Raw genomic sequence first — 13291 nt, 5'->3', positions numbered from 1 at the left:
AACGTCTTCTGTGATTTATTTAAAAGAAATTCTTCACTGTATGGAATCTATGAAGATTCTATCTATAAGGATCAAAACTTCATGCTCTGAGTTCCAATTAAGTGTTTTATAGACCCGTGGGACCAAATTAATCAAAAGAATAATCAGTGGATTTTTTAAAAAAAGATTATTTTTTAAATTCGATAAGATCTTCACTATCAATCCTTTCCTTCTAGATTACTAGTTAAATTAGTAATGTCTAATGAAGGCCTTATATCAAATTAGACTCTGCTTAGCACTGCGGCAGTTTAGAGATATTTAGATATTTATGAAGGTTCCATACATACTTGGTTTTATATTTGCTTGGTATTGTTAGGTATGCAGAGAGACATGAGTCATAGTTTTGCCCTCAAAGCACTTGTAATATAGTTTGAGAGCTTATAAGCAAACATGAGAGGATATCTAATGATGTAAGTATTCAATAAATGGCTAGAGTGAGGGAGTATACCTTTGGCCTCTGTGGTCAAGTTTCATATGAATGAAAAAAAGTAATGGGAGAGCATTCCATGGAAGGAAAGGAGAAGCAGGAATGAACACAGGGGATTATACTCAAGGCCATGTGACGCTTTAAGAGGGGAGTAATGTAAAGGCAGGTTGGAATCAGTCTGGATGGTTTTGAGAGTCGGGTTTAAGAATTTGGACATCTTCACAGGCTTAAATCAGTCCAGATATCAGTTTATTTTATTTAATTCTGAATTCAAACTTTGAGCCTATTCTAGTAATAGACACAGTTTGAAAAGTAATAGAAATGCAGTTTCTGTATGTTCCTTTTTTCATCACAGGTTTTTTCTTGCAGGATTTTCTTTCTACAAGAGTAAATTAAAGTTTCGTCAAGGAAATAACTCTTCTGACTATTGTTGTAACATAAGGTCAATGTTAACTTATTCTGAAGCATTGTGAGATGTGTTAAACATTAAGTGGTTTAGTATATGAGGGGTCTTCAAAAAGTTCAAAGAAGGATTCGTATTATCTTTTAATTTTATTTTTCCACAAACTTTTTGAATTAGCCTTGTGCTATGTCATATAGTGTAGCTATAAAGGACCTAAATGCATAGGGGATTTCTTGAAAGCAGCCATTGTGTTGCTTTGTAACAGGGTTAAAACTTGGATTTCTTGGAGCTAAAATATCTAGACATTAATAAAAGTTTGGAAACATTGCATTTTATATGCATTATTTTTTGTGTGCAATTCTCAGGAGACATATTTTTCCTTTTGTGATACTAGTATGCTGTATTAAAACACTTTCAAAATTAAATTTTCTTCACTTTTTCTTTTAATTTGTAGCCAAAAAAGCTTCCAAGTTTCGAGACTGGTTGGACTGTAGCAGTATGGAGATAAAACCCAATGTTGGTGCTATGGAAATTTTGGCATATTTAGCATATGAAACTGTGGCACAGGTAAGAATTCTAATCTTTCATATTGGGCCACACATGGCTGGTTTCTCCTTATCTCTGTCCATGATCATTTCTTCAACCTGCTGCTCTTACAGGAGTAAGAAGAATCATGAGTTTCTTCTATGATAGTTATACCATTTTCTAGAATTTAGTTGAGTCATGTTTCTTTGCATTCTCAGCTCTGGTGGGTGTTAGGGTAAAAAAGACTGTTTCTTGCAACTTTATCATTACCGTGAGTGGAATCTCCACATGCTTTTTCTTGACATTTAACTCTAAGACCATATATGCCTTGTTTAGAGATTATTTTGAACTTTGAAAAATACCTTTCTAAGTATATGAGATCTTCTGAGTGCTTACCCAAACCTAGATCACTGCCCTCTAACAGAGTTTCTCAAAGTGTGGTCTTTAGACCACAAGCATCAGCATCTCCTTGGTTCTTGTTTAAAATGCAAATTCCTGGACTACACCCTTACAGCAGACATAAGAATTTGAATCACTGGGCTTGGAGCCGAGAAACCTAGTGATTATGAAATAAATTTTGAGAACCACTTCTTTAAAAGGTCAGAATATATAATTTGTATTCATGGGTAGGTCCATTTACCAGTCAACCAAAGTGTGTGCTCATGTCCACAATGTAGATTTTTAGGCAGACAGTATAATCAATAACATTCAAAATGTATTGCTTTCAGTTTGCCACTTCAGTGGCATTTATGATTATTTCCAGCTATGTGACTTTATTTTCATTGCTCTGATCTTCTAGTTAGTGGATCTGGCTCTTCTTGTGAGGCAGGACATGGTAACCAAGGCAGGGGACCCCTTCAGCCATGCCATTTCTGCAACCTTTATTCATTATCACAACTCTGCTGAGGTAAGTATCAAAAAATCTGTCTAATACAACTGTAGATTTTGTCACATGTCTAGTATTTACATTAGTAGTTCTTTGAAAAAGATTATGTAGAGATGTATAACCTTCAGTAAAGAATCTTAATATATTCAATATTCAAACAAATATTTATTAAGTACCTACCATCTATGTGTCAGGCCCTGACAGTCCATTTAATACAGTGATTTTTTTTTCACCTTTTCCGTGCTTCACTTAGCATTCCTATCCCTTCAGTGAAAGAGGGATAGTTGCAGAGCACTTCTCATTTCCATGGGAGATGAAGAGCTGGTTTAGGTGATTGAATAATGATGGAAAAATTTATTTATTTGTGCCTAAAAAAGATGATAGTGTTATTATTCACATAATAATAATTCCTGGAATTTATTATTAACTTTCCATTTCAATTATTGCTTTATTTATAAATATGGTTTAAAGAAGCTTGGTTCCATTTATCTTCAGTTTTTAGATTGTCCCTACCATGTGGAAATCATATCCTTTTGTGATCCAGTTTGTGCTGCTAGAATCCCCACCTACAGGGACTTTAAAGTCTTCTTGCCAAGCTACAATGTATATCGACAAAATAAAATTTAAAAAAATAAAAAAATAAAAAAATAAAAAATAAAAAATAAAATTGATCTAAAAGAAAAAAAAAAAAAAAGTCTTCTTGCCAGTTTTAAGGCTTTGTATAATTACTATGCACCAGTTTTAGTATAAAGAATTTTCTCTTTAAGCAGCAGTGCCTAAAAACCAGAAATGTAATTTACTATGTTGAATGCACTTGCCAATATTTTACCTTTTTTACTAACAAAAACAGCAATTTCACATAATTCAATCTAATTACCATAGAGAAGACAGCAAGGTTAGGTTAATATCTACATATATAATTGTGAAGTAAGTTTTGGATCAAGTCGAGTGAAATGTATAACCTGAACGTGGCTTAACCTATTTTATATCTATACCTTAATTGCAAACATCTACTCCCTACTGACATTTGTAGGTTAGGATTGTGGCTTAAATAGTCTCTAAGAAGTAGTTGTAATCTCTTTTAGGTCACAGACCCCTTTGAGAATATGATGAAAACTATAAACCCTTTCTCCACAAACACATTCACAAATTTTGCATACAATTTCATGTTGTTCAGAGACCCTCTGAAGCTATTCTATGGATCTAAGGGATCTGTGAACCTTATAGACCTCAGGTTTAAGCATCTCTGCTCTAGGATACTTAGAAAATATATTAAGATTTATGCCTATGTAGCATCTGATTATGAACTAAAAGTCAGTTTGACATCTTTTTATGCCCCTTAGAGAAACCAGATTGGCTTGGAACCCAAGCAGGGATTAAAATGTTTATGCCAATTAAAAAGTCCATTTTTTTCTTGGAAAAGGTCATATATCATTATCAGTCAACATACTTTAAAGCTCCCTGAAGCTTACTTAGTTGATTAAACACTGTTTGTTTTCTTTGTGTTACAAACCCAAATTATGATGTCAAAGAACACCCTTTAAAATGTCTTTCTTTGATGCATGTTCACTTTATGAATATGTGTGTAAGTATGCTTTCCATTAACATCAGACAAATTTGTTGTAACATTTCTAATTGAGGAAATTTACTGTGAACATAACAAGCCTAGTTTTTCCTTAACATCCAAGTGATTGCTTGCCTGGCTTGGAAAACTGTTTATCCCACCCCCACCCCCCTTTCTTGGTTCTCCCAGGGTGGCCGAACTGCCCTGGGCAACTGCTCAGCAACCACAGCTGCTGTTCCCAGCTACCCAGCACTTTGGAAAAATGTCGTATGTGTGCTAGATTTCCTGGGCTCTCTGAGAGGTGGAAGCATAAGTGTCAGAGAGCATCCTGACAAAATATGTTAGTACAAGACTCAAGCTTTTTTCCTGGCCTGGCAGACTCCCCTCCACCCCTGTGACTGGTAGTCAAAATGAACATTCAGAGAGACTAGAAGTCTTCCTCCTTGCCTTTGATTACCTGACAAAACACAACGAGATTGGTCGCTCTAAAGTAGGAATCTTACTCATCAAAATTACAAATCAGCAACCAACATCAGGGGCCTCTACATCAAGGACTATATACCAAATAGGGCCCAAAGGAGAACTTTGGAGACTGATATAATCTATTTTCACAAAGAGAGAACATTTCATAAAACAAACAAGCAAATAAAAGAGCAAAATAACAAACAATTTGAGATATCATATGCTAATTTCCAATTGTGTGGGGTTTCAGACTGCTGGAGTTAATAAGGAATAGTTGAAAGTTTCTTGGCTGAAGTGTGATGAGTTCAAAAGTTGTTTTAGGAAGATTCCAAGTGGATTGGAATTGGAAACGGAATACATGGGGTTAATACACAATGCATTGTATTTTAAGGAGTATAATTCTTGAGTACTAACCCTGTAAGTGACTGAGCTAGTTAAGCTTGAGTTCCTCATACTAGATTAGCAAGTTTAATATTAATACAGGTTAATTTCTAGATTACTTTTCTAACATACAGGAAGTAGTGATTCCTAAGAGCTATCTTTTTTCCCCCAGGAGCAAATGATATGTTTTTAGGTAAGCAGATAAAGGAAATACTCTTGAAACAGTATCTGAATTTCAACAAGGTGTTTTGCAAAGTCTAGCATAATTTTTTAAAGATATTATAGAGAATTGTAGGCCAGTAAATAGTATGGTTGATAAGGTGAGGAAAATGTAGCTTAATAATACCATACATGAAAAAGACTTAAGATTTTTATTTGCTTATAAATTTCTTTCTTTCCCTTTTTTTTGTTGTTTGTTTGGTTGTTTGGCTTAAACAACAGCAATTTATTTTCTCACAGTTCTGAGAGCTGGAAGTCCAAGACCAAGGTGTCATTAGGTTTGGTTTCTGGGTGAGGCCTCTCTTCCTGGTGGCTTGTAGAAGGCTGCCTCCCTGATATTTCCTCACATGGTCTTTCCGCTGTATGTGCACACACAGAGAGAAAGAGCACTCTGGTGTCTCTTCCTCTTCCTCTTTTTTTTTCTTTTTTCTTTTTTGTCTTTTAAGAAAAAAAAATTGTTTTTTAGAGTAGTTTTAGGTTCACAGCAAAATTAAGTGGAAGGTACAGAGATTTTTTCCTTATACCCCATCCTCACACATGTGTAGCCTCCCCCATTATCAACATTTGTTGCAAATTATAAACTGACACTGACACATTATCACCCAGAGTCCATAGTTTATGTTAGGATTCACTCCTGGTGTTATATTTAAGCTCACTGATTATTGACTAAGGGAAAATCTGAACTATAAAGAACTTATGTATTCTGAATTAGTTTTAAAGAATTTTAGCCATAGTACTTTCCAATTCATCCAGTACCTAAACTATGGTAACAAAATGTTACCCAGAAGACCTCTTCAGTGGATTTGGTTTATAAAGTATGTGAAAGGAGTTTTAATTAACCTAGTAATTATTATACATAAAATAATTTTTGTGAAATTCTTGAAATTTTTCTCTGAAATATTTAAAGATTTCTCTCATGATCTTATTGAAACTATTCAAATTTGAGTTATTTTATGGCAAAGTTTTCCTGAGTAAAGTATTAGCCCAGTCAGCATTTGAATTCTTCTAAATTCCAAATTAGTGGCATCAGAATTAATAATGGCCCACTCAAAGCCATTAATTATTTCTCTGCTTGTTCATACACATCTTTCTATATTCTGTCTCTTGCTATATTTTGATTTTTACTCATTGGAAATTTTAGCTATGGTCATATCATGGTACAATTCATTCTATATAAAATAATAAAGTCTCCACTATATACCAGCTATGTGTACTAAAAGCCAAGAGATTTGATGTATAGCCATATCTGTGATACTGTCGTTGTTAACCTTGGGCATGTCCCTTATCTTCACTCTCATCTGTAAAATGGGATAGAAGTTAGAAAAGTTTAGAATAGATATCTTGTGTCCCATCCAGATTTAATAAAGTATGACTTCTTCAATTCAGTGATTTGCTCTTGTCTTCTCCTTAAATAACTTTTATAATTTCTTTAAAGAAAAGCTTTCTCTAGTTATATAGAACTATAATTTTAACAATTACCATTTTGATTAAACTTTGAAATAAAAAAAAATAACTACATTATATACTGTACCCTTTGGCCAAAGGCTGGCTCACCTTCATCTCAAAAGAAATCCTCTCTAAGGATAAATCTTTGGGACTGCTGTATGTACAGCAAACAGTGAGCAGAAAGAGGACACTTCCCTGGCCAGATTTTACATATCAGCCTTCATGGTCAGTGAATGACAAGGTTATTAATAAAGTAGTATTAACCTTTCATTCACTCTAGTTGGAGACATGTGTTACTCTTATGTAAGATTTAAGATTTCAAGTTTAGCAAAAGATTTAGTTCACCATCATAGATGTGGAAAGAATAAGAGGCAATTGTCTGAGATTCCAAGTCCTTCTTAGATGTTGACTCTGGTAAGGGGGAAACTTAGAAAAGATAGGACATTCTTACCCTGTCAAGAATTTTCATGTTGGGAGGAAGAGAGTCAGAACAGGTACAGACATTTGTAGGATATCCAGGAGTGACAGAAATTTCAATATGACTTCCTTTTATCACAGTTCAGCGTTCAAACTGTAGAGAGATTTTCTTCAATGCAAACCAGGAAAGACAAGCAGAGGAACAATAGTCAGATGCAGGAAATGTGTAGGACTCCATGTGGATACTTCAGCATCTAGTACCCAGCATCAGTTTCTGGATGAAAAGACATAAATAAAGGCAAAATGGAAGGATACAAGAATGGAGTATGAATGCAGCCAAGAGGAAGAGGACCTGACATATGGAGAAGAACCTTACCAAACAGCTCGTACTTTACTTAAGTAAACATAGAGTTAGGCCCCACAAAGATTTTTGCAAATATTCTATAGACAACAGACTCAGCATTTTGTCAAATATGTGGGTTTAGTTTTTGAAATTTCAAGAATATCCTAAAATGTGGGCATAATCAGGATGGGAAAGGTGAATTGATAAATAAATCTAACACTCTTCACATATGTTTATAGCAGATATAAGATTATTAATAATGTGGAACAGTACACAATGGAATACTACTCAGCCATAGAAAAGAATGAAATTCTGCCATTTGCAACAACATGGATGAGTCTGGAGAAAATTACGTTAAGTGAAATAAGCCAGACAAGGAAAGAGAAGTACCACATATTCTCACTCATAACTGGGTGCTAAGAAATAAGGAAAGAAAGACAGACAGAAGGACAGAAAGAAAGGAAAAAAGGAAGAAAGAAAGAAAAAGACCAAAATAATACATTGAACTTTCAGAAGGAGAAAACAAACCTAAGGATACTAGAGATGGGGGCTGTGAAAGGGGAGGTTTGGTGAGTGGTAGTTCGGGTAAAGGGCATAAAGAAAAATCATGATTTGTAATAATGAATATGCTAATGATAAAAAAATATGTTTTTAAATGGAGAACGAATATTTAAGTTTAATGTTAATCCTTCAGAAACCATTTTGAAGGATATTATAAAAATGCTAGAATCACTGCTAAACTGAAATTTCTAAACTTGGGATAAGTTTTTAATTTAAAAAGATTATAAGCACCTTGGTAAGGGACTGGATACTGACAGAGTAAAGGGACATGAAGATATTTGTTGAGGTGAAAAAATACTGGGAATATAACATTTTAGATTTAAAGCCTTTCTTCCAAAGAGCTCAATGGGCAAATCAAAGTGTAGAAGTGCACATGTTAACTTTATTCATGCTAATGTTAGCAGTTGCCTAATTATAGCAGATGAACCTGAAATTGGCAAAATGAAAAATCTGCTGACATTTTTCATTAAATTGAATATTTTTATTTTTATGTATGTCAGCTTCACCTTTTTGGTAAAGATAACATGATTCAAGCAGGCTGACTTACTTGTCGCCATATCTTTCATGTAGCAATCACAAGGTAGTTTCCAACTTATGCTTCTACTTTAGTCTTTTTGGGCTGCTATAACAAAATACTATAAACTGGATGCCTTATAAAAAATAGAAATGTACTTTTCACAGTTCTGGAGGCTTAGGAAGTCTAAGATCAAGGTGTTGGCAAATTTGTTGTCTATTGAGGACCCACTTCCTGCTTCCAAGTCATCTTTTCACTCTAACTGCGCATGGTAGAGAAGGGGTGAGGGGTCACTCTCAGGACCCTTTTAAATAGATGCTACCGTCTTTGTGAATTAATCACTTCCCAAAGGCCACACATCCTAATCCATCACCTTGGGGTTAGGATTTTAACATGTTTTGGGAGAACAAAAAGATTCAGACCATAGCAGCATCCTCCTTCAGTGTTCCCAAATTCTATTTGATTGCCATGCCAGAGGTCCTGAGAGATTTTGACGAAAATGTTCTATACCAAAACCAAATTTATGCATAAATGTAGAGGAAAAGAATGGTCTTTATTGGCCATGGAGAAAAGAATTGTAAAAAATCTGATTTGCAGGGAGGAAGAAGTGAATTTAGGGGATGCCATTGAGGAACACACAGAAAGGACTTCTCACCTCACTCATTACATAGGTTATTGACCCTCTTGATGTCTCTCTTTCTGTATTTCCACTTGAGTTTCCACTGGAAGACTACCTTTAGATTTCAAATCCAGCTAAATATTTGCAGGCATTTCCATGAATGGATAGAATTCCTCAAACTACTTCACAAGTTCTGTTATACTAGCGGGTGAATGAGTCTGTATTACTCACATTCATAGTGTGGAGCAGAATGGATTTGCAAAAAGTCTTGACCCTCATCTGGCTACCTGATAATTGCATTTATTCTAATATATCCCAATTGAAACAAAAGAATTTGGAATAAGAATTGAGAAAGCACTCAAAGAAACGCTGTGCACTTTTATATCAGTGCCAAAGAGAGGGTTAAGATAACTTAATCTGTGTTATTACAGGCAGAGCAGACATGTTATTTAGGGTATTATTGGAATGAAATTGTGGAAGATACCCTAGAGTAAATTCCTATTCAGCTTATTTCAAATCTTTTAAAAATAATAACAATAATCAAGATGTTTTGTTTTATATTTTAGGTTTTGTTTCAGGGTCAACTTGGATAATTAGCAGACACTCTTGTAGGAATTTGAAATTGTTTTACTAGTTTGTAATAGGGAAAGCGTGCACGTGGTACAAAAAGTATATTTTAAAACTACGGAAGGGTATACAATGAAAAGTCTCCTCCTAACCCCTGTCCTCCAGCCACCCATTTACCCTCTGAGAGATAACCATTCTTACTGATTTTGGGTGTACCCTTGCAGAGATATTCTCTGCTTAAACAAATATACAATGTTCAGCCTTTTTTTTTTTTTTTTTAAACAAGTAATAACACGGTGCTACCTGATTGGATACCTTGCATTTTTTTCACATAATATGAGGGTACTTCAAAAAGTTCATGGAAAATAGAATTAAAAGATAATACAAATCTTCCTGTGAAATTTTTGAAGTACCCTTGTATGTCTTAGAGATAGCTTCATAGAAGTATTATGGAATTTGCTATTCTTTTTTTATACTTTTTGGTGGTTGCTGTGATTTCTGTTTCTTTGAATGGATGTATTATAATTTATTTAACCAATCACTCATTGATGGACATTTTAGTTCATCAATCCAGATAGTACTGCAATAAATAATCCTTATATACAAGAGTACTTCAAAAAGTTCATGGAAAGATTCGTATTATCTTTTAATTCTGTTTTTCCACAAACTTTTTGAAGTACCCTCATATGTATTGCTTTGTACTTCTGTAATATATTTGCAGGATAAGTGAAATTGCTATCCATAGAGATTGCTGTCCATAGAGTTATATTTCCTACAAGGAAATCTAAGATTAAAAATTTATAGTAATCCAGAAGAATTGTAGTAATTATCAGAAAAACAACTACTATTAATTACATGATTATGAATGACTTCTAGACCACAGTTAAAGTAATGCCCACGATGAATATTTCTCTCTTCATTCTTTAAGATTAATAACTTGGTATCAGGTACCTACTTGCTTTAAAGTAAGCTAGCTTACTATTTCAAGAACATGGAGGTTCCATTTTTAGACCTTACTACTATTAATAGCTAACATGTATCCGGCACTGTTCTAAGTAGTTTGTATATTTTAACTCGTTAAATTTTCCCAACAGTCCTACAAAGCAATTATAATTTTTACCCCAATTTACAGATGAGGATACTGAGGCCCAGAGATATGTGACTTGAAAGAACTAGTAGCAGATAGGACTGGGATCTGGACCCAAGGTAGTTGGGAAGTCAGAGCTTGTAAATGAACCATGAGACTATACTGCCCCTGTTGAGCATTTTAATTTTTTTAAAAAATTGTGTTACGCACATACACACGCATTTGTCGTTTCTTGAGTTGGTATTATACTCTCATTGCAAATAATCTTTTGGTTTATTGTGTCTTTTTGTGCTTTTAAACCTGCCTTTTACAAATGAGCCAAATTAAAATACAAAATTTTTTGGTTTTGTTTTGTTCTGAGGACACCTAGAAAATTAGGAACCAAGTTTAGATGGTCTTCTATGATAGTCCCCAGTATCATAAATAAATAAGTGGCAAGTTTACATTTTTTCATTTTAAATTGATGACCCTCAAGTTATTTCATAAATATACCCAAGAAGCTCCCAAGAAACATTTATAATAGTAAATATTTTAATATTTCTAAAAAAATAGCTTCCTGCAGTTCTTTCAACAAGCTCCCGTGATACTTTTCATCTGCGTACAAGTGGCTGTATTCTTTTGTACCTTGACATGCAGGCTTAGGTGAAATATTGTGAACATAAAAATTGCATTTGGTACGTCTGCTAGGAAAGGGTCATGTAAAAGTCATCTTTGATTTGTTAATGGAACTTTTTTTTTGGATGTAGTATATGGCAGCAGTGATGTGTGTCCTAAGGGAAAAAACGATCTATTTTATAAAGGTTTATTTTCATATTTTATACACTGTAGTTCTGTTGTGTGTTTTTGATTTAGTAACAATTTATGTGTTTTTTTGTCACAGAGCACTGCGGCATGTGGTGTTGAGGCTCACAGCGATGCCATCCAGCCCTGCCACATCAGAGAGGCTATTCGACGCTATGGCCACAAGATTGGCCCCCTTTCCCCATTCACAGTATGTAATAACAGAGTTATAAAAAGTTATATTTATAATCTGAAAGAATTTTGATTTTCAAGTGGTCAAATGAAGAAGAAATGGAATTGTTGAAAGCAATTTGTGGTGACTGTAATTTTGTTGTATAAAAGTGGCATAATTCTCTTGGGAAATAAAAGTTAGTCATTTTTGTCTCTTTTTGGAAGGACACCACTTTTTTCTACAAAATATTATTTTTTTCAGTTACAAATTAAGTTTTTTTGTTGGGGCTTATAGTTTCTATTTTTCAAAGCTTAGGTTTATAAATCTTGTCAAATTATATGTATCCAAATATTGCTAGAAGCACTTTATATTTTACAATTGGTTAGATTGGCATTACCACTTCTATCAGATGTCCTTCTCCTAAACATACTTTGAGTTAGAAGAAGAAGAAATTATTTCTTTTGGCTTTGGATTAGCTGAAATGCAGACGGTCTTTTCATATCTTCAAATGATTTGAAAGCTTATAATCAGGGTTTTGTTTTTTCTTACTGGGGAATTAAAGAGCTGGTATTTCAGTAGCCTAAAGAAAGTGTGTACATGTGTGTGTATTTTAATTAAATGCTCATTTTGGGGCCCTTTAAAAACAATCTTTATTTAAGTTAATAGAAGTTTCTCCAAATCCTACTCCGTTTATAAGGAATTGGTTTGCTATTCAGAAAGTAAGTTTTGATTTACATAACCAAGGAAAAGTAAAATTTGCTTTTTTTAATGTTCACTTCTGTTTAAAATACTAATGCAAAATATATAAGAATAACATTATACATAAACAAATGAATAAATAAATAAGTACAACATAGTATACATTTCTACTTAAAAGTGGATTTTACTATTATTTGTTCACAGAAGTCATGTGAGCTAACAGGCCAGCCAGTCATGATTTCTTCTGAATTATATCATCTCCTTTTTTCCCTGTATTTAAAGAGAATGCTTTACTTAAGTGTTTCCAGAAGCTTTCTGTAGTAGTGATGACTATTTTCACTTTTATTTAATATTTAAAATTTATCTTGTATATCATAAGAACGTGATTTTTAAAAAGTTTTAACATTTACTTGTACATATTTGTGGGGTACAGTGTGCCATTTTCAGTACATGCATATACTGCACAATGGTTCACTTAGGGGTACATAGCATAGTTTTGTGCCCATTAGTCCACAGCTTCTCCTGCCCCTAATCCCTCTCCCCTTCTGGCCTCTGGTAACCATTATTCTACTCTCTACTTCTAAGAGAACCACTTTTTTTTTTTTTTTTAGATTCCACGTGAGTGAGATTATGCATTTTTTTGTCTTTCTGTGCCTGACTTACTTCACTTAACATGTTGGTTTCCAATTCCTTCCATGTTCTGCAAATGATAGCATATTGTTTCTTTTTGTAGCTAAATAGTATTCCATTGTATATATATACCACAAATTTTTTGTCCATTCATCTGTTGATGGGCATTTAGTTTGATTCCATCTCTTGGCTATTGTGAATAGTGTTGCAGTGAACATGGGAGTGCAGGTGTCTTTTTGATGTGTTGATTTCATTTCCTTTGGGTATATACCTAATGGCAGGATAGCTGGATCATAAGGTAGATCTATTTTTAGTTCTCTGAGAAACCTCTGTGCTGTTTTCCACAATGACTGTACCAATTTACATTCCCACCAGCAATGTAAGAATTCTTTTTTCTCCACATCCTTGCCAGCATTTGTTATTTTCTGTCTTGTTGATAGTAGCCGTTATAGCTGGGGTGAGATGACATCTTGTGGTTGTAATTTGCATTTCCCTTCATGTGCTCGTTGACCCTTTGTAGTCTTCTTCTGAGAAATATCTTTTCAGGTCC

General features: G+C 34.0%; 1 protein-coding gene across 4 annotated transcripts in view; it reads left to right on the top strand.

Annotated features, from left to right (window-relative positions):
- Window positions 1–13291, top strand: part of SUPT3H (SPT3 homolog, SAGA and STAGA complex component) — a 547871-nt gene that overhangs the window by 440969 nt on the left and 93611 nt on the right. For all 4 annotated transcript variants that reach the window (XR_010023599.1, XM_063096838.1, XM_063096839.1 and 1 more), the window contains exons 8-10: window positions 1324–1436; window positions 2194–2301; window positions 11341–11451. Coding sequence is in view for 3 of the 4 variants with exons in the window: in XM_063096838.1 (XP_062952908.1) it covers window positions 1324–1436; window positions 2194–2301; window positions 11341–11451 (332 nt within the window). In the remaining variant the exon portion in view is untranslated. The remainder of the gene's footprint in view (window positions 1–1323; window positions 1437–2193; window positions 2302–11340; window positions 11452–13291) is intronic.

The sequence above is a fragment of the Cynocephalus volans genome, chromosome 5, assembly GCF_027409185.1.
Source record: "Cynocephalus volans isolate mCynVol1 chromosome 5, mCynVol1.pri, whole genome shotgun sequence".
NCBI classification, from domain to species: Eukaryota; Metazoa; Chordata; class Mammalia; order Dermoptera; family Cynocephalidae; genus Cynocephalus; species Cynocephalus volans.
Note: the sequence above shows the minus strand (reverse complement) of the source record. Positions and strands in the feature narration are given on the sequence as shown.